Source organism: Epinephelus lanceolatus, chromosome 9 (assembly GCF_041903045.1).
Source record: "Epinephelus lanceolatus isolate andai-2023 chromosome 9, ASM4190304v1, whole genome shotgun sequence".
In the NCBI taxonomy this organism is placed as follows: domain Eukaryota; kingdom Metazoa; phylum Chordata; class Actinopteri; order Perciformes; family Serranidae; genus Epinephelus; species Epinephelus lanceolatus.
This window is the reverse complement of record NC_135742.1, coordinates 22,569,486-22,591,856: the sequence shown is the minus strand read 5'-3', so window position 1 is coordinate 22,591,856 and position 22,371 is coordinate 22,569,486. Positions and strand designations below refer to the sequence as shown.

Below are 22,371 nucleotides of genomic sequence, written 5' to 3'. Positions count from 1 at the left end.
TTTTTTTTTTTTTTGATAAAGTTTTGCCAATTACAATGCCCATTATTACTGGGCACAGTGAGGCACAGCATTAGTCAGTCCGCACACATACACACACACACACACACACACACACACACACACACACACACACACACACACACACACACACACACACACACACTCACCTCGACTGTACACTCCAAACAAACTGAATTTGGCATGTGCACAGTGAACCCTGGCAGAATAATTTTGGTTCTGCATCCGAGGACCATTTGGCTTTGATCAAACACAGGCACGACACACACTGCTCAATATTGAGCTAGTAAGGTAACGCTGTCATGCAAAACTATGACAAATTGCAGTGCATTCTTGTTTTAAAAAAATGGAGAAAATAAAGGAAGGATGGTACATTGTCAAAAGTCTAACACATTTTCTACCCTCCCTGAGCACACCATCTCGTTCCCTAATGCCAAATGCCAAGATTTCTTAAACCATCATGGATCAAATACACATGTATAGATATTTTTAGTGTACATGCACACACATATATGTATATGATAAGAGACACAGGTAGAGCAAATGACTTTGACAAGCAGATAGAAAGTGAACAGCACTGTATCGCACCTTACCTGATGTATAAACTGTGATAGGTTGTTGCCTATGGGAGTAAGGATGTTCTTCTTCAGTCACACACACACACACACACACACACACACACACCACTGTCTTCATGTCAACAGTCTCCCTATTGTCTAATTTGACTCTGATAGAACAATATCATCATTCTCAGTGTAAGGTTTGGTACCGTCCACATTTAAACCAATACCGGTACCAGTTCCAGTAGCTGGAATTCCATACCAGTATTCAACGATACTTTTTTCTGATATTTAACTTTCTTTGTAATAAAAAAGGAAGTAGTTTTTGAAGAAGCTGCAGGGGTAACATACTCAACTAAACATAATTCTAACCACACATAGAGCTAATCTGTCTGTCTGCTATGTGTGTTTATGTCTGTGTGTGTATGTGTGTCTGCTCATCGAGCACTGATAATAGGCTATTACTAAAATAACACAGACAATAAAATCGACCAGATGCCAAAACTACAGCGGCACTGAGGCGATGTAGCGACTGTGACGTCACCCATTAGTTTGTGGACTCCCGTTCAGCATTTAGGCCATCGCCATCTTGGTTTTTTGGAGCCAGAATTGACCGTGTGGGTGGAGCTTTGGTTGAGCGAGGGGTGGATCTAACTTATAGACTGTGACGCCCTGCAGACAGCCTGTCACTCAAGCAGCTCCACCCCTATATATGTGTAACTTTTATCCTTGCTTAAATGTATTAAATGTACAGGGTTGAGTTATATCCAATTGTGACAACCGTGCAGTTGTCTATGGGGAATTAAAGTTTTTGGCACTGCTGTGTTAGCTCCATTTTTCAGCCTCAGAGGTTGCTGCTTCCCAGCTTCCCGGCTTCGGTGCACTTACACCTCCTATCTGAGGTTAAACACGGTGGCTCCGCTGAGCTCTGTTGGTGGTGTTGTATCGGTGTTGTACCCTCGGTGGGTAGGGTTAGGACTAAGGTTTTGGGTAAGGTTTAAGTAGGGGGAAACACATATCAATAGGGAACCAGACTTCAACACAACACCAGCCTCAGAGTTCTGTGGCATGCTTCCAGGCTTTGGGGCACTTCATGGCACCTGCTCTTCTTGTTTAAACCTGGTGTTGCTGCACTCTCAGGTACCATCATTTAGCACTGATGGATTTAGCATGAACTGGTAGTCGGTAGAACCAATGTAATGTGGCTGGTACCCCTGAAAGTAAAGAGTTCTCTACTCTACTCAGCGTCATCTTCAAGCGTATGGGTTTTTTTCTGTGTTTGTTCACATCTATGTGGTCAGTGTACATTTGTTTGTGTGTGTGTGTGTGTGTGTGTGTGCATGTCCTGACCTTTAGAACAGAGCAGTCTCCCTCCTATAGAGAGCTGTCAGATATTTCTTGCTGAAACATCACAGGTGTATTGCTTATTCAGTTCCTCTGCTATTTATTAATCTAAATCCTATTTAGCCAGGCTTGTTGTTCATGCGTCGGACATAAAACTGCTCATACAAGGGAGGAATAGCACAGGACATAGTTGACTTGTGGATAAAAGTTAATATGGATGTGTGTGTGCCTGCCTACACATTCCTTGTGAGTGTCAGTGCTCGCATGAGTGCCCATGAAATTGAACATAGGTGTGTACCTATTAGTACTTAGTCAGACATGTACTCTTTCCTCATTCTATCACTGCCGATTTTGTCATTCTGGCTTCACAGAGCAGCGCCTTGGGCCACGCTTAGATACACACAGAGGTCTAAACACATTATTCATTCATCTGGGTTTGGTCAAAGTGTACACCCACGTTCAGTCCCTTTTTCAGCCCCCATCTTGTCAAAAAAAGACGGCCTATTATGCAACACTGTCAGACAATAAAAGAACATCAGAATTAAAGAATAGACAACCAAAGCAGCACTTTTGCTTTTTATGTGGAGGCTCAACGAAATGAAAGACCAAAGAAGTAGACACATACGGAGCACAGAGAGGAGTTGAGTGCTGGAGAAAAGCTACTGTACATTAGTGCCAATTTTCTATTCTTTTTTTAAAATTATTTTTCCGATTCAAAAAATGTCATTGAGCATTCAGAGAGAGATGAAAGGCGTTTTTAAGATTAAGCTCAAATGCAAAGTCAGTCCATCAAAGACACAATAGTGCATGTTAATGCAGCAAATAACTTAAAAATAATAATAGTTAAACTGAATTTTGCATGACCTGTCGTGGATATTGTGACATTACTGACTAAGAAGATTTGTTACTTCTCTGTTATATGTATATAAATATATATTTTTTCAAATTATAAATTAATTCCACCCATTTCCTTGAAACTTCAGTATGATTTTTAGCATAATCACTGATTTCTCAACACAGATACCATGTATTGCGATGCTGTTGCTTCTACTTAAGCACCATTTCTCAATGAATATGCTTAGTTCGCCACAGTCTAGATGATGTGTGTGATGTTTACTCTTAAGGTGAAAGCAACAATAAAAATGTAGGACAGAAAAACAAAAAGGAAAAGGGGGAAAAAGTGAAAATGTATAGGAAAAAAGAAAACATTTGGTATCTAGCAGTTATATGTAGGTTACTCTGGCAGGTAGAAGCTCTAATGGGACATGTTGTTTCATTCATCTACAAATCAAACAGATGGAGACAGAGAGAGACACAGGGAGTCAGAGAGAGAGAGGTGTGAGTTGTGGGGGGAGAGGAAGATCTGAGAGAGATGGGATATAAACTGATAGACAGTGAAGAAAGGATTTTTAAGCCCACTGGTATAAAACACGTTAAGCTTAGTACACACACGCACATACATCAAAACCACAGCAGGCCATAGCCTAGTTAGCTTATCCCAAAGTGTCCCAAAACACTCTAAAGGAAAATAGGAATGGAAAACGCAAGTTTAGAAGTGTTTTTATGGCTGTCTGGCACCCCACATGTTCTGAAGTTATAGACCTTCAAGTTAAAGTAGAAACAAGATAAAGATTCCCTAAATAGATGAGGATGATGGTGATCATAATTAAGATCAGGGAGTTGGTACTTAAGAGGATTATCCAATTCTATTCCCCCTTGGCAAGTGCAAGGACCTTGATAACAGGGCAACTTTGTGCAGCTGTGTCGTTGAGGCATTTGGGATTTTTTTTTTATCAAAAGCAAGCTGGCAACTGCAAATGACAGAACCCATAGGGGTTAAACTTAAGAGATTTAGAGGTAGTGCCTTAAGTTTGAGTTAAATGTGATGAACAGATATTTGGCAGTGATTTAAGTTGCTGTAACAAACCCCCCACTGTGCCATCAATCTGTGTAAAAAGAGGGGAAACTCTTGAACACAGATCAGGAGTTGTTAACATGAACTGCATCAGCGAAGTTGTCAGAGGAAAATGTTGGCATCGTGCGTTTCTGCAAACCACGAATACCTTCAATTTGTACGTTTCATATACATATATCATATCCACGTTTCTAAAGTGACGTAGTACATGAGCTGACTTTGTCACTTGGAGGTGGAGGGGATGGTGGATGGCGTGACACCTGCCAAGTGACAGAACACTGTTGTTTTTAGTGAATCATCACTGCATTTCCAGCAGCTTTGTCACCACTAAAGGTGGGTGGTTCTTTAGTGACCTAGGGTGACCAGACGTCCCGAAAAATTCAGGACAGTCCTGAAATCCAAGCAGTTGTCCCGAATCCTGAATCCTGTCCTAACTGTTCCAAAAATTACACTAGAGCAGAGTCTGGAGTAGTTATTGCCTGATAAAACATTAAAACTGATCATGGTGGCTGAGTCGTCCTGCAGCTCCCACCGGCTGCACATTGGCTGCAGCAGTTCCTACATGAATTATGGGTGTTGTGATTTTTAAATTGTGTACAGCAGTGGCGATGAAGTAGATGAAGAGAGCGCAAGTTGCAGCGGTGAGGACAGGGAAAGCGCAGGCAGCCACGAGAAGGAGTGATTTGCACGTTGCAGTGCAGCCTCTTGTTCTAACTGTTCAAAACTGTTCTACAAACTTGTTCTACAAACTGATACGCCTGTAACGAATGTACCAGGCGTCTTTTATTTTGTTAGCTTTTATTTTTAATATCAAGTTTGAAGGACAAGTGCACTTAAATTGATCACTTCCATAAAATAAAACGAGATATTGGAAAAGAGGAAAAAAATTTGAAAAATTTTTAAAGTTAAAATTAAATTAGGGAACTGATCACAGATGTATGTACTTTTAATGAAGCTGACAGGTCATGACAGTCACGCAAACACCCCCACCAGTACCTCCACCACAATCTGGTTTACATAACACACTTTACATGGCATTTTCACATTCAGAGTTAAACTATAGATTACAACAGTTAGGACTGGAGCTAATGATTGTAATTATTATTATAGATTCATCTGTCAGATATGAATTAAGTACATATTTTAAATGTATTTATATAGCACTTTTGGCAGACATAGGTCACAAAGTGCTTCACAGGGGCAATATACAACAAGAAAGCAATTACAGAGACAAAGTGACTGTGTGAGCCACGTTGTGAAAAGTGCACAGCTAGCGAAACAATTTGCACACACACAAGAAAAAAGAAGAATTCATACGACACAACAACAATACACAGAATTTGAAAAAGTAGAGCACTGATAGAGATGTGTCTTAAAAGAAACCACAGAGTCAGCAGATTGTAAGGGAGCAGGCAGTCCAAAATTTAGGTGCTATGGCCGCAAAAGCTCGATCACCACATGTCTGGAAACAAGTGCGAGGGGCAGACAACAAATGTAGCATATTTGAGAGTGTGAGCTGGAGAATACAGGTGAGGTAGTTCAGCTACATAGGAGGGTGCATGACCGTGTAATGCTCTGTGTGTAAAAATGAGAATTTTGAACTGGATCCTAAACTCAGCAGGGAGCCAGTGAAGTAGTTTTAGTATTTTTATATCATCTCTATTAACTGATTTGTCATTTGTCTATAAAAATGCCTGAAAAAAAAAGAAACCTTGGGTATAATTTTTCTTTGTCCTGGACATAGTGCCCAGAGACATTTGGTTCATTACAGTCACATAATTAAGAAGGACATGCTTTGCCCTCACGCTTAGCTCCCCAGAGACACCAGAAGTGGTTCATAGCCCCCTCAAGTGGTAAATGAGTAACTAACACCACCAGGAGTGACCTCTCCTCTGCGAATGTGTGTTTCATGCTTAGGCATATGTGAGCCTGGATGTCTGTGTGCCTCATCAAAGGATTTTTTCGTGCATAATCAAAGTCGTGCTTTCTGAAGTTGTTCTGATGCGACAACAGCAAATCCTTTAGCAAATGACTCAGGCTGTTTGTAGCTAAAAGCCTGTTATCTGCCTCTCAACTTTAAGGGCAGATTAAAAGGAGCATTCCTATACTTTTCTGCCTTCTTCTTAATAGCTGCAGACAAATCCCCTCCTACTAGCTACAGAGGACGTGATTATACAAGGAGTGCTTTAAGTGTGAGACGACTCGAAAAAAGTTCCACAGACACTTTCATGTTAAATATGTAGGATTGTTTGTTTCGCTGCTTTGAAGTTCAAGTACGTTCTGTTTTCTTCGTCTTTGCTGTTATCACCTCCGTCTCTTTCTCCTCTCCTCTCCTCTCCTTATTTATTGTGCCCTACTTGTTTCCTTTCATCTTCCTTGCTTCTTTATTCTCTTTTTTTATGCTGTTTTTATTCCCTTTAACTCCCCTTCCCTTTCTGTTCACTCTTCATCTGCTTGTGTGTGCTCTTTTCTATATTCTTCTCCACTTACTGGCTCAACCTCCTCTTACTTCCTCATCATTACTCCCCTGTGCTTTTACTGCCTATTCCACACTACATAACTTTAGCCCTAATTTTCCACTCACCGACAGTTTTTTGGTGCTCCCCGACAAAAGCCTGAGATCAGAGGCAAGTCAGCACTGGCTTGGCATTCGTAAGTTGGTGCTCGAGCACTATGTCTGACCTATACTAAGACGACGGCTTTGCAGACACATCTTAGATGTCTAGCAGGCAACATAACTGTAACTCTCAGGGACCTGTTGATGAGCAACAGCCAATAAGAGCGCAAGACACATGTTGAGGGGTTCCCTGTAATAAAAGTAACTTTTCTGTATGTGTTGCATTTGCAACATGAACCAAAGTTGTTGTTGCGCCAAGAGGAAGAAGGCTATAGATAGCAAAGACGTGTGAAAACAGGTTGGCATATGAGAATGTGTGGCAGCGACAACAAAAGAAACCCAGTCTTGCCATGGTATTGCATAACTTTCTGTGTCACTTCTTGTGTGTGTTTTCATGACAAATTTACAAGAGATTCTACCCAAAGACAGATCTTGTAATGTGTAACTTCCTGGTCAGTCACACGGTGTGAAAATCAAAACTTTAAGACTTTTAAGTGCAACATTGTAGACACCTGGACTTGCTTGAGTCTCTTGAAGATGTTTCATCTCTCACCTAAGAGTCTTCTTTGGTTCTAACAGACTGGTGCAGGGTTAAAGTCCCACTGATTGTCACACACCTGAGTGTGTGAAATTTGTTCTCCGCATTTGACCCATCCCCTGAGGAAGCAGTGAACAGCAGCGGTGCCATGCTCGGGAATCGTGTGGTGATCTAACCCCCCAATTCCCCCCTGATGCTGAGTGCCAAGCAGGGAGGCAATGGGTCCCATTTTTATAGTCTTTGGTATGACCTGGCCGGGGATCAAACCCACGACCTCCCAGTCTCAGGGCGGACACTCTACGGTTGGGCCACTGAGCTGGTTGTAGGTTTTAAACTCTGTGTGGGTGTGAAGCCTTACAGAGTCGTTAAAGTCACATGTGAGCTCTGAGTTTCAGTCATAAAGGTCACGTGAGTCGTTGACCCACTCGGCCATCATATTACCTGAATGACTAAGAATCTTCACCCTCAAACTTTAACACTCCCAATTAGTGTAGTGCGAACTTAGCTTAACTTGTCTCCTCTCATCTTTTGCTCAATCTGTGTGGCTCATACCTTTTACCATCAGCATCACCCATCACTTAAAATTTTCTTGCTCTACTTTAAAATATAGATCACGAATGACAATTCCACCGTTGTTCTTGCTGAAAAACCATTAAAGTCTGAGCCGGATTGATAAAGGATGTTAGGACCCTTGTAAAATAATTAACAGCCTTATTAAGTTTTAAGAGTTGCTACCATTCTTTTTTTCTTATGAAAGGTGTCTCTGTCTCTCGCTCCCCCTGTCTAGACAAATGATCATATTACACAAGCTGAGGGGCTATTTAAAAGTTTCATTTGAAATGGAACCTATAGAGATTGTCCTTTTTGAGTCCAATAGGTGGTCTGAGGCAGGAGTGAGATATTTGAACGCAAATTAGGAGTGACAGAGAGCTATATCGAGTTAATTTGAAACCTGCACCACATTTCATCTCATCTTGCATAAAAAAATATTGCTTTGTTCTCTGCCACTGCTCTGCTGTTCCATAAGAATTATCATTGTTGGAGCTGTTCATGGCCATTTTACTTGCTGATATGTATTTCCTCTTAAGACCAATATCTGTCAATCCGTAACTGTGTCTCTCCTCCTCTTTGTGTCCCCTCTAGCTGCTCCGAGTACGGATGATGTGGCGCTCTACGTGGGCATCGTCATCGCAGTGATTATGTGCCTGGTCATCTCTGTCATCGTGGCACTCTTTGTCTACCGCAAGACGCACCGCGACTTTGACTCGGACATCATCGACACCTCGGCACTAAATGGAGGCTTCCAGTCTGTTAATATCAAAACAGCTAGATCAGGTAAGCATCGTTAAAGATAATGGCCTTAAATCCAGGGTGGAGAATACTACACTATATAGGCCCTTTTCAGCCTTCTAAATGGACTCAGTGGTGACTCAGTATTTTTTGTGCATATCTGAACGCTCCAAGAGAACTCAGTCCACCTCAGGAGCTTGTCTGAGGTCCACAGTGCAGTTCACATAACCTGTGCACTGTGAACACAAAGTGCTTCAGGTTCTCTTTGCTCTTTGCCATCGCAGTTAGCCCTCTAGATCACATGCTATTGCACTGGGGTGCTTGAAAAAACAGACAAAATCCACGCTGGCCTGTAATGCTTGCAAGGACACAGGATGAGGAGCAGTTTGGTCCATGGAAGATACTGCACGTCTCCGTTTGTGGAATGTAGAATTCATCAACTTTAAAGGTTTCCTCCAATTTTAAATTCATCTGAAAGCGGGGGCTTCATAAGTGCACTCCAGTGCCACGCCGAAGTAAAACCAAAACTATGTCAGTATATATCATATAATATAGACTATGGTGTGAACAGAAAGAGGACCGAGGCCCCATCAGAGCTGAAGTTGACCAGAAAGAACTGAGTCCTCTTTCAAATGAAGTCCCTTTTCTGTTGGTCCACTTTTTGGTGCACTTTAAGAGGACTGCGTTTGGTTTGTTTAAAAATTACGATACCTGACATCAGGCTGAAAAGCAGTGTTTCACTGCCCTCTCTGGTTGCACCTGTAATCACACCCAACTGTGATGTCACGATTACCTACACTACATGTGAACATCACTGCGGCAAGGTGAGAAGTTAAATCACTGGGGTATTATCAGGGGGTGTTAAATAACTCTTTAAATAGTGATTGCAAGATTACATGTGTGAAAAAGAGGTAGAAACAAAAAGAAACTCCATCTGGGCTGAATGAATTAAGACAAGTATACAGTGTGTGTTAGTTTCTAAGGCACAGTGGCATCTTTCCAAACCTATTAAAGCACAAACAGATTTCAGAATAAATAAACAAAAAGTACTTTTAATGACTTGCTTTCTACTCATTTTAAATGTTTTTTGTAAGATGGAGTGTGGCAGTGAGAGAGGGAGTTTGTCAGGAGTTCATATGCTTCAGCCTGAGTGGGCACCTAGATGCTCCACGGAGGAGATGCAGGAAGACCAGAGCACAGTCTGCAGCAAAACAGCAACCTCAAGACTGGCAGGGACTCTATGTGAAGAATACTCAGGCTGGTAGGACACTTGCTGTTGAGGAGGAACTTGACAGCAAGTGTCTGCCTCTTTTTACACTCTCACAAAAAGAGGACTACAGATTCAGTGCATTACACAATGATAGATAGATAGATAGATAGATAGATAGATAGATAGATAGATAGATAGATAGGTAAACAGGCAGATGGATAGTTAGAGGGACAGATGCATGGATTGATAGGTGGATACAGAATACCAGACTTGATCACGCCTCTGTCCTCTTTAAGGCTTTCAAGCTACCATCATTTTGTTTCCCTCCTCAGCCTTTAGCTGTCAATCTCTGCTGCTTTGGATTAATCTCTGTCTCTACCAGAGACCACTCTCCTCCATCAAGGAGTCTCTCTCTGTCATTCTCCTCCTCTGTCTCACTCTTTCTTTCTCTCCCTACCCATCTGCACATTCAGGTCAATCACATTTCCTGTTTATCAGCATCCTCCTCTCTTCATCTCCGTCTCCGTGTCTCTGTCTTCCCCTCGCCCGTGTCTCCGCCTCTCTCCCGTCACAGTGACTCCTACCGCAGCAGACGCTCGCTCCCTGTTTGTTTCCCAGTTAGAGTGGAGCCATCGTTCACTCTCCTCTGTCTGTGTTGTCATTTCCTACTCTCTGTCTTTGGGAAATGAATGAGACAACAAAAAGCATGCAGCCACCCACACTCATGCACCCGTGTGCATGCTCTCAGTAGCTTACTGGAAATGCCGAGATTGGACAGCGGTCATGGATGAATCAGGGGATCAGTCCGCAGACGCCATGAACTTCTGGCTTTTCCTGTAAGGCTGTGTCAGATACATGACAAAACAATATTTGGCTTAAAACCCCTAAAAAAATCAATAAACCTGCTCAGAAAAACATCCATGCAGGCCGTAAGCACATGAGCAAACAGACATGCCCATAAATGTGAATTAAATATTGTGGTTACATCTACAACACAGATTTTGTGTTGATCAAATTGAGTGACATCTACAATCTACAAAATACCTTTAAAAGGATACTTACATAGTTTCTGTATGTGGTCGGTTGTAGGTGGATGATTAACATTCATATCATGGTGTACAGTAAAAACAGGAAAGTGAGGTCAGAAAGGATGCAACGCAAATTGGTAAACAGCAAGCTAAAATAATTGTGTGTGTGTACGTGGATGCATGTACACAAGGGCGAATGCCTTTGCATGAGCGGAGATTGGGTGACATTTTATCAGCGAAGCATTAGGATGCTTGTCACTCTGCGTTGAGGGACCATCTACGATTACTATTAATGAAGAATTATGTCCCTGAGTCTCTGTCTCTCTGTCCCCCTCTGACAGGCACGAATGTGCACTTGTTTCAGAAAAGGGCTGCTTTTCTGTTTTCAGTTTTTCTCGCTTTCTTCCCTTTATTTCTTCATTCTGATTCTTTCTCTGTGTGTCTTTCTCTTTCTCTCTGTCACTCTCCCTCTCTTTCTGTGGCTTTCCGTTAGTTGTTAATTAAATTTCAGCAGGGATGATTTGGCAGGAATACCCGCTGGCTTTAAGGGTAAACAGCCTGGTGATAGAGAGAGGGAGAGAGTGATAGGTGACAGATGTGTGTGTGTGGGTGGGTGTGGGGGGGGGGGGGGGGTGATAATGAGGGATTTTAAAATTAGAATGGATGGGTTCGTGGAGGGAACGACAGGATTTCAGGCTCCTCAGCCAAAAAAATAAAGAAAAAATAGAGCCGAGTGCGAACAAATCTGGAATTGTCCTCAGTAGGTAACTGGCCTTTTTTTTTTTTTATTTTAATTTTTTAATTTTATATACTTTATAAATCCCCGAGGGGAAATTCAATTTTTCACTCTGTTGTCAATTACACACAGGTCTAAACACACACATGCACAAACTGGACCTATACATGCACTAAGTGGAGAGATGTCAGAGTGGGGCTGCCCATGACAGGCGCTCCGAGCGGTTGGGGGGTTCGGTGCCTTGCTCAAGGGCACCTCGGCAGTGCCCAGGAGGTGAACTGGCACCTCTCCAGCCACCAGTCCACGCTCCATATTTTGGTCCAGACGGGGACTTGAACAGGCGACCCTCCAGTTCCCAACCCAGGTCCCCATGGACTGAGCTACTGCCGCCTACTCTTGCCACCGGCACCAATATTGCCCTTACTCCCCACATCTTTTCTAGCTCCTCTTTCAGCCCATGGTATTTTTCGAGTTCTTATGTCCCTTCTTCTTGATGTTGCTGTCTCTCGGGATTGCTACATCTTACCTCGATCTAGATGTTGGGTTTTGAAGCATCCATATATCCCGCAACCTCTGCATGTAGCCCTTCTCAATGGGGTTAGTTGAATGGTAGCATTCCAACAGGTCCATATTGTCTGCTCTATTCCATCTATATCTTGTTCCAGTAGTCCATTTCTCATCAGGTTGCCTTGGTTCTTCTACACCTGATGTGGTACTTATTGACCCAGGTGATGTCAGAGTCGCTATGACTTTTGCATTTGCCTTTTCACCCGTCCTGAGGTAGGATAGCAGCATCAAGAACCTTGCCTAAGGGTCCACAGTGGATATGTGTTACCAGGGAGATATATATAAATATGTATATATTCATATTATATGTATTCAGATTGTTTATATACACAGATTTATACTTTTCTACCCCTAAAGTACATTGTTATAAGCCAAAAGGTGGTAGCAAGATAGTTGAATAAAACTAGCCACAAGAGTGACTGACCATGCGGGTCACTTGGAGCACATTCCCTTGATTCACTTTGGTAAAGTAAACTCCCATGTAGGATTTACTGTTTATTGATATTGCCAAATGTTTTATTATTACATTCAGCAGCACTTGGCTGCAGCATCTTTCCAATTACCCAGGAGGAAGCGAGGCTGACATTCTGGCAGACGGAACAAACTGAAGTCAAGGCATTGTTTTTAAATTGTTACTAATATTTTCACTGCAAAGGTTTTTTAGCTGCTTGACTACAAAACTGTGTATTACTGAGAATTCCCTGCCAAAGATCAAAACATTAAACCTGCTAAGGTTGCAAGTGTCAAAAGGATAGAGTGATTGCTAAAGGTAGAGCAAGGTTGTTGCTGTTACTAACTGACATACTGTAAACAGTGCTTAAATATTGCACGTGAATGGATTAGCATACTGTACTGATTAGCAGTTGCCATGCTCCTGCTGTTGCCCTCTGGCTCACACTCACCTATCCATGATGAGTACAGAGGGGAGTCTCAGAGAGCTTTACCTATCCATCCCCACTGACATCATGTAATTCCCACATACTGTGTGTGCATGAGTGTGTACAGCGTAGTGTACACATTGTTGGTATGCAGGACACATGTTTGCATATGTGAGTGCTTTTGCAGTGCCCATGTTTAACATTGCAGATGTGTTTTATTCATGACAGTGCTCGTATATGTGTGTATAAGTGAGCCGCTTGAGTGTTTGCTTGCAGTACATGAAAAGTTTCCACCATTAGCATCAGCTGCGGCAACTCCACAAAGAGCAGTGTAAAACATCAGGATTCATACACAACTAGTACAGCAGAATCCACTCAGTAGCCTCAAGTCACATCTGACCCAGCACTGGTGAGAGTTTCATTTCCATTCCATTGTTGATTCCATCCACAAATGATTTATAAGATAGCATAGATCAATTTACTGCTTTGTTTAAAACAAGACTGTGTGACTTAAGAAAGAGGAAATAAAACAGTTTTGCTGCTAGAGCCTCACTTGATCTAGTGTGACCTGTAGCATGTGGTTGCCAAGGTTATCAAACTTTAGAGAGATGCTTATCAAGTAAATTTGCTGACTTTATTGCTTTTGAATACTTGTGCCCCTGTTACACTGCATTTCAGCATCTCACAGATAAACATGATGAAGTCTTTAAAGCTACTGAAAATGAAGATGAATTCAATACACCACTGTTCTGTAATTCCCAATTGTGGCCACAGTGGCCGCTATTTGACAGAAGTCACATTGGGTAGCTTTAAAGTCCAGACGAAACGGCATTCCGAGAGTATCTAGTTGTAGTTTTGTGATGTATGTCAGAGGGAAACAGAATAGGCAGGTAAGATTTAACTGTAGGAGGAATTTGCTTTGATTGTTCAGAAGTGGGCGTGTCATAACAGTGAGGCCTTTTGAAGGTGTAAGAGATAATATTATCTGTCAGAGAGAGATGAAGCCCGTCGTATGCTCCGTACACTTACTGAAGCAGTCTGCTGTAAAGTGCCTTGTGTATAATCTGGAGCTGTCACAGATACCACTTTCCTCAGTGTGAATAACTTTTAGCCCGTGGTCCTGTAACTACTTTTTGGGGGGAAACAAAGACACAGCGACATGCCGTTACTAGCTAGCTAATCTTAGCTATGTGCAGCTAAATGTTGCAGATTGAGTGGTTGATGGGTGGCTGTTGGGATAATATTGGCTGAAACTGATTGGTACTAGCTTAAGTTAGCATATGTCATATTTTAAGAGAAAGAATACATGAATTTATTTTTGATGTAACAATATGAGGAAATTGAGCATAGCATTAGTTCAGGCAGGACACGATGTGAGGCTCAGCTCACATCCCAGCTACATCAGCTGATCTCAAACAGCCCAATCAACTGATGGAGCAGCTGATTGATGGAAGGGAGTCAGCTGATAGATCACGTGATTCCTTTCTCTGTAACCAATTGGCCAATTTCATTCAGGGTGCCCTATTTAAACTGCTCTAGCCTGCCCACTGTTGCTGCTTCCTCTGCAAGCTGCTTTGCAACCTGCCTCCACCCCAGCTCCTCCTTTTCATGCTGTGTCTGACTTATCAATGTCATTCTGTTCCCGGGGGTCTTTGCTGCTGCTCTTACTGCCTTGGGCTTTCCATGTAGGCATATGGAAGGGCAGGGAGGTTGGTCTTTCTGCCACAGGCTTTCCTCATTTGTGCATGGAAGGGCAGATAGATGTGCTCTCTGTGCCTTAAGGCTTTCCATGTAGGCACGTGGAAGGGCAGAAAGGTGTGCTCTCTCTCCACCTTAGGCTTTCCACATGGACGCTTGGTAGAGGCTTTCTTTGTAGGCCTAGGAAAGTCAGAGAGACCCCAGAACAGAGCCATACCACCAAATATGATACTGCAAATGCAAAGTTTTCTTTGATTAAAGTGTTTTTGACTGAAATGTATTTTCAGTATTTTTTTGTGCATATATTGTTCAGTAGATGCACAATATGATGGGGAATGTGATCTAACCACATTTGATTGTATTTTTAAAAGGTTAGAGAGGCAACCTTTTAGAAACCTTTTAGACTACTGAGAGTGATTTTCCTACTGATTTTAAGGTTTGCTTGAATACTGCACATTATGTGTCATCTTACTTGTTCTATTCTAAATAAACTACATATTGTACATCATGAGAGTATAATATAATGATATTGAGAGTAAAAGACTGATTTTCAGACCAGCAGTATAATTGGATGAATGTTAATTAACTCAACTCAAATTGTCATTGTCAGTTAACACTGTTATGTTTTGTGCTTAATGTGCACAGCAGGTTTTGTCAGTCAGATTTGAATCGTGACATCGGCAGCATTTCGAAAACAGACAGTGATGTGATTAAAGTGTGACAGCTTCTTTGATTGTGTGGGTGAAGTCAGAGTTGCTGACAACGTTTTGATGAGCTGAATGGAAGAGATGAAGCTATGCTGTTCTGTTATACAGTTTAAAGTGAGGTCAGTTTTGATATAAGGGAGTTAGTTTTTATGGTGTATAAATTTAAATATGATCTATTACAGTTACTTATTTATTTTTTGAGATGAAGTCTAAACATCACCCTTACAATCTACTCCCTCTCGCTTTCTACCTCTCTGTGCGGCAGCCATGACTAGTCCTTGATCCAGGTCATGCCCCTGTGTACTGCAATGTATCATACCAGACACTGATACCTTATCAGCAACCTTGCCTGCTCTCGTCTTACTCCCCTTATTCCTGCTCACTGATCTACAAGTTCCCCACATCTGTCACACACTGCAGCCATGTGTTGCAGTTCTGTTGAGGATATAAAGTGTCTAGCCTTACCTTTTTATTTTCACTCTCTGTCTCAGTCAGACAGCATTTTCTCTGACCCTGTGAGCAGAACAGTCAAGCATTTTTGAAAACTTGATCGGTGCTATTCGTGTTGTATTTTCTCCTATTAATATTTTCTTTCCTTCTTGTGTCTCTTCTCTGTCTCCCTCTGTCTTTCGCTTTATCCCTCTAGCTGATCTACTGACAGCTCCTCCTGACTTGACAAATGCAGCTGCCATGTATCGGGGTCCTGTGTATGCCCTCCACGATGTGTCAGATAAAATCCCAATGACCAACTCCCCTCTCCTGGATCCTCTTCCCAACTTGAAGATCAAAGTGTACAACTCATCTGGTCTGGTCACACCGCAGGACGACCTCGGAGGAGACTTCACATCCAAACTGTCTCCGAAGGTAATATAATGAATGTATCCCTCATTCTAACACCAGTGTCTTTCATCCACTTCTGTGATTTTGACTATAAAATATTCTGTATGAGCACAGTAGGATTTAGAAATATTTCCTCCTGAAGTGAGGTTACACTGCAGACGCATAGTGAGAAGTACTGAAACTCAGCAGCTTTGTGTTCCCAGTCACATAAATACAAAACCAAACACCATTAGTATACATGCAGCTCTGTGCCCCAGTTTCCTCCCTCTGCTCTGTCAACTACATGGCATGCATACCAGAGTCAGTTGTCACAAATACAGATGAAACCGCTCGCTGTCATCACTGCACCTGTCTTGAGGCAGTACGAGAGCTGAGCTCACTATCTTTGAGCTCTACATATCTGCCACTTTTTGATGATTTTCCCTGTTATTATGGGGTTTTTTTAATTGTGGACTTTGGATCACCCGACTGACCTTGCCTCGCTAATTTGAGGATGTTTTTGTTGCCTTAGTCCAGTGTTTGTCTTCAACACACTGAGGCAAGTTCTTGTCAGCTTTGTGTGATGTAGTGGAGTAAACTGCTGAATGTTAAGTCCTTATTTTACATCTCACAGTGGACATTTTGAAAGGGAAATGCAAAGCAGGTCATATTTTACCACTTACCCTAAGGTGGTTTCATACGTCTATTGTAAATCCGACCTCTTCTCACAACCTGCCAGCTCAGCCCTATGGCAGCGCTTCCAGGCAGATGCAGATTGTCCCTGTAGCATTTTAGTTAATGGTTACCAAGAAAACAAGAGGGGGAAAAAAATGAAACCATCTTGATGAATGCAGTAAAATTCTAGTGGAAAATGGAGCAAATTGCAGATTTCTACAAAACTACAATGACTACAGAGATTTGCCTTGCACAGTGAAACTTCTCTGGACCTCTATGAATTTTTGGTTTCATTAAAATACATTTTCTTTCTTTCATCATCTTTCAGCCTCCACAGAGCATTGGTCCAGCTCGCTTTTATGCAGAACTGTGCACGCCGTAGGAGACAGTTTATAACTATGATCAGTGCCTGCCCACATTATAGGCCTGTCAGCACACCAACGAAACAAAACATTGACATGACTTTGACTACATTCTCACTAACCCCTTTACTAAAATGTTCTCTTACAGTCCCAAGGATTTAACACATCCATTCAGATTCTTCTCGAGCCATTAGGTGCAATACAGTAGCCTTAATGTGAAAAGTTTGATTTCTAAGGTAAATGCCTCTCTGTTGCTTGGTAGCTGTAATGCCCAGCAAAACCGTACATTGATTCATCAGGATGTTTTATTTATTATATAATACCGTCAGACTACCAGTCTCTGCTGAACAGCTTCTTGCCCAGTACTGTGTGGTACAGTATGTGTTGCTCTCTGTCCACTTAAGCCGTTTCCACTGAGCAGTACAGTGCATAACAGCTCAGTTCGGTACGCATTTTTTCTGTTTTCACTGAAAAGTTGTGGATGGTACCAATGGAACCGTTCTGTACCGTCCCCATGTTTGGTCCCCCCTCTGTTGGGGTACCTAGCACACAGATCTGGTTCTTAAAGTTGACGACGTGATCAGTACACCTTAAATTTCACTGTGACCATTACTTTAGTTTTTTATGACATACACTTTTAGTAATGAGTGGATCTTCAAGTGTTTATATATATGTATATATATATATATATATATATATATATATATATACAGTACAGGCCAAAAGTTTGGACACACCTTCTCATTCAATGCGTTTTCTTTATTTTCATGACTATTTACATTGTAGATTCTCACTGAAGGCATCAAAACTATGAATGAACACATGTGGAGTTATGTACTTAACAAAAAAAGGTGAAATAACTGAAAACATGTTTTATGTTCTAGTTTCTTCAAAATAGCCACCCTTTGCTCTGATTACTGCTTTGCACACTCTTGGCATTCTCTCCATGAGCTTCAAGAGGTAGTCACCTGAAATGGTTTCCACTTCACAGGTGTGCCTTATCAGGGTTAATTAGTGGAATTTCTTGCTTTATCAGTGGGGTTGGGACCATCAGTTGTGTTGTGCAGAAGTCAGGTTAATACACAGCCGACAGCCCTATTGGACAACTGTTAAAATTCATATTATGGCAAGAACCAATCAGCTAACTAAAGAAAAACGAGTGGCCATCATTACTTTAAGAAATGAAGGTCAGTCAGTCCGGAAAATTGCAAAAACTTTAAATGTGTCCCCAAGTGGAGTTGCAAAAACCATCAAGCGCTACAACCAAACTGGCACACATGAGGACCGACCCAGGAAAGGAAGACCAAGAGTCACCTCTGCTTCTGAGGATAAGTTCATCCGAGTCACCAGCCTCAGAAATCGCAAGTTAACAGCAGCTCAGATCAGAGACCAGATGAATGCCACACAGAGTTCTAGCAGCAGACCCATCTCTAGAACAAGTGTTAAGAGGAGACTGCGCCAATCAGGCCTTCATGGTCAAATAGCTGCTAGGAAACCACTGCTAAGGAGAGGCAACAAGCAGAAGAGATTTGTTTGGGCCAAGAAACACAAGGAATGGACATTAGACCAGTGGAAATCTGTGCTTTGGTCTGAAGAGTCCAAATTTGAGATCTTTGGTTCCAACCGCCGTGTCTTTGTGAGATGCAGAAAAGGTGAACGGATGGATTCCACATGCCTGGTTCCCACTGTGAAGCATGGAGGAGGAGGTGTGATGGTGTGGGGGTGTTTTGCTGGTGACACTGTTGGGGATTTATTCAAAATTGAAGGCACACTGAACCAGCATGGCTACCACAGCATCCTGCAGCGACATGCCATCCCATCCGGTTTGCGTTTAGTTGGACGATCATTTATTTTTCAACAGGACAATGACCCCAAACACACCTCCAGGCTGTGTAAGGGCTATTTGACCAAGAAGGAGAGTGATGGAGTGCTGCGGCAGATGACCTGGCCTCCACAGTCACCGGACCTGAACCCAGTCGAGATGGTTTGGGGTGAGCTGGACCGCAGAGTGAAGGCAAAGGGGCCAACAAGTGCTAAACACCTCTGGGAACTCCTTCAAGACTGTTGGAAAACCATTTCAGGTGACTACCTCTTGAAGCTCATGGAGAGAATGCCAAGAGTGTGCAAAGCAGTAATCAGAGCAAAGGGTGGCTATTTTGAAGAAACTAGAATATAAAACATGTTTTCAGTTATTTCACCTTTTTTTGTTAAGTACATAACTCCACATGTGTTCATTCATAGTTTTGATGCCTTCAGTGAGAATCTACAATGTAAATAGTCATGAAAATAAAGAAAACGCATTGAATGAGAAGGTGTGTCCAAACTTTTGGCCTGTACTGTATATATATATATATATATTAATTTCGACCAGGTTATGTGAACGGCATATATTCTAATCCTCACTCAGAGAAAATAAAAAGCATTGTGGAGCATAGTTCCTGTGGGCTCCGGCAACACTAAATCCTGGACCTTGCCTTAGAAGGATTAAATGCATAAACCCGTTATTGTTAAATATCCCATGGAGAGAGACTCTTACTGCAGCCTGTTATATTTTGTTCTGTGGACGATTAACGAGGTGCAGACTTCCCTCTGTGTCACCGATAATGAGGAAATACAGTGAGTGCTGGATGGAGCAGTGAGTAACAACAAGCCCACCCACATTTAAGAGTACTGTTTGCGTTGGAAATGGTGGGTCTAGGTACCAGGGCCCAACCGATTTATCGGCCAACCGATCTATCGGCTGTTTGGTGGAAACGGGACTTTCCAGTGATCACGTCTGTCCAGGTCAAATTGACCAAATATAAGCAGATGATTATTACCACCATATTCTCTTCATTTTCTTTATTTCTCACTCAGATTACCATTTAATTGTCAGTTGTGTATTTATTACATGAATATAAATAAATGAAACAAACAGCTTCACTATGTTCTGAATCTTATTGACTATTTCAAAACACAGAACAGCTGTTTTATTACGGGGGCTTTATGTGACTGGGTATCATCAATCCACATGATGAGAGCGGCTTCAAACACAGGTGCTTTCCCCATGTGCATCCACTTTGTGTCCCCATCACCAGCAGCCATAAGCTTTAAGGGGACTACAGTTTTCATTGAGAGGAAATTACTTTGTTTTCCCATCATGATTTCAGTGTGCACGCAGCACTAGCCTCAGGTAGCCAGCTGGAAGCAGACGGGTTACTGCCAGGCAAAGTATCACGGGAGTAAAGTTTAAAAAAAAATGTTGTCATGTGTGAAAAGACCCAAAATTAAGACTGTGAGCAGCCTATTTGACTACGGTGAGCAAATTATTTGAACAGCATTCCTGTGAATGATTCTGTCCCAAGCTTTTTGATCCATAGAAGCAGTTGATCACTGTAATTGTGATCACTAAGTTTCCACTGTGTTATCACTCTGACTGTTGTCTTTTAATCCCTAGGTAACTCAGTCTCTGCTGGATAACAGCGACACCATGAACCTTCGCAACCAGAGCTTGGCCCGAACACGAGACCCTTCCTGTACTGCTCACGGATCCTTCAACAACCAGGGAGGACACCTCATTGTACCCAACTCAGGTAAACGTTCTACACTGACTTTCATGAATGAATTCATTTTCATTCATTCATTTTATGTAACCGGGGTTGTGAGGGGGCTGGAGCGTATCCCAGCTGACATTGGGCAAGAGGCAGGGTACATCCTGGACAGGTCGCCAGACTATCACAGGGCTGACACATAGAGACAGACAACCATTCACACTCACAGGCAATTTAGGGTCGCCGGTTAACCTAACCTGCATGTCTTTGCACTGTGAGAGGAAGCCGGAGTACCCGGAGAAAACCCACGCTCACATGGGGAGAACATGCAACCCCACCTCTCGGGATTCAAACCCCTCACCCTGGGTTCAAACCAAGAACCTGTGAGGCGACAATGCCAACCACTGCACTGCCCTAACTAACTTGCTTAACAGCTAATCCTAAACCTGGTTCCTGTGCAGTGATGATGCAGCAGTGATTTGTTGCTGCGTGTTCAGAAAGGGCACAAAGCAAGTTTTAGAGGTTGTGATATAAAATCAATGGAAAGGTGCAAGATGGCACACATTTTTGGATGATTAAATGAACACATAATAATACATTAGATTACATAAATTGCTTTAGATAATGAGAATGTCATCAAAGTCAACCCTGAATAAAAAGAAGTATCTAAGATTTTAAAAACATCAAATCCATTCCCTGTACCAAACGCTGACCACATAAAGTAAGGTTAGAGCTAATACTGCACAGTCAACATAATACAAAAAACAGCCTTGGGATGTTCTCCAGCTACCTAGTTTTAAAAGAAAAAAAAACTTTCAGCAGACTTATGTTAGGATTTAAAAGCAGTGGGCAGAGCGAAATAATGAACAATGTAACCTGCTGATAGGAAGCAGCTCTCAGAAGCTATAAAACACTGCAGCACAATTCGCTTGATGATATATTTAAGAGAAAGTTTTACACGGGTTGCCTTTAAAAATGATTATTCAATAATTAATCCTAATGATAAAGTGATAATGGGTTGCACATTCAATAATTCAGTTGTGCGTGGTGAAATTAATAAATCCAGTGATGAAACTCATTATTTCTGCCTCCATCCATCCTGCGTTCCCTGTCCTCCCTCCTGCAGGTGTGAGTTTGTTGGTTCCAGCGGGTGCCGTTCCTCAGGGTAGGGTGTACGAGATGTATGTGACTGTGCACAGGAAGGACAGCTTGAGGTAAGTTTGGGCTCCTTTTTTCCCTCAGTTTCCCTTGCTGTGGCTTTCATGTTCCTCTGTGTTGTTCCCTGTTGTCCCCATTTTTCTCTTCATCTCTGCATCTCCCTCTATGTTCTTTTTGTTGCTTTGTTTTTCTTTGTCTGCACTTCTCCGTCTCTCTCCTGGGCACCGGCTTCTCAGACCTGTTTGTATGGTTGCGTGGGGAGGCTTTCACAGTGTGACATGGGCTTAGGATCCACAGCGATGGATGAATCATTATTATTTATAGTGTATAGTGCATCTATGCACACATTCAGTCGGTGACTCATTCAACAGAGGTCAGTTAATACCACAGATTTCCTGCATTAGTGCCTGAATTAAAGTTGAGAAGATTACAGGGGGAATTTTTTACACATTAATTATTACCCACTTAACATTATAATCTGTACAGTAATCCACATAATTTACATAGTTAATCAGCGCTTTCCAAATTTTAGAATCAGCGCTATTACCCAAATGTGGAGCTCATAACAGCCATTACTTTAAGATGTGTGAAACTAATGTTGACTGCAGTGCAACAACAGATTTTTTCCATACTTCATGCCGTGTTATAGATCCAAAAAACAAACACCAAGCTTTTGACAGCATACGCAAAGAGATTGCCGTTTCCACAGTAACTAACAGAT

General features: G+C 42.0%; 1 protein-coding gene across 2 annotated transcripts in view; it reads left to right on the top strand.

Moving 5' to 3' along the window:
• LOC117252724 (netrin receptor UNC5C) overlaps positions 1 to 22,371 on the top strand; it is a 285,759-nt gene that overhangs the window by 240,575 nt on the left and 22,813 nt on the right. For both annotated transcript variants that reach the window (XM_033619822.2, XM_033619821.2), the window contains 4 exons: positions 8,136 to 8,327; positions 15,753 to 15,970; positions 20,399 to 20,534; positions 21,619 to 21,706. In XM_033619822.2, coding sequence (XP_033475713.1) covers positions 8,136 to 8,327; positions 15,753 to 15,970; positions 20,399 to 20,534; positions 21,619 to 21,706 — 634 coding nt within the window. The remainder of the gene's footprint in view (positions 1 to 8,135; positions 8,328 to 15,752; positions 15,971 to 20,398; positions 20,535 to 21,618; positions 21,707 to 22,371) is intronic.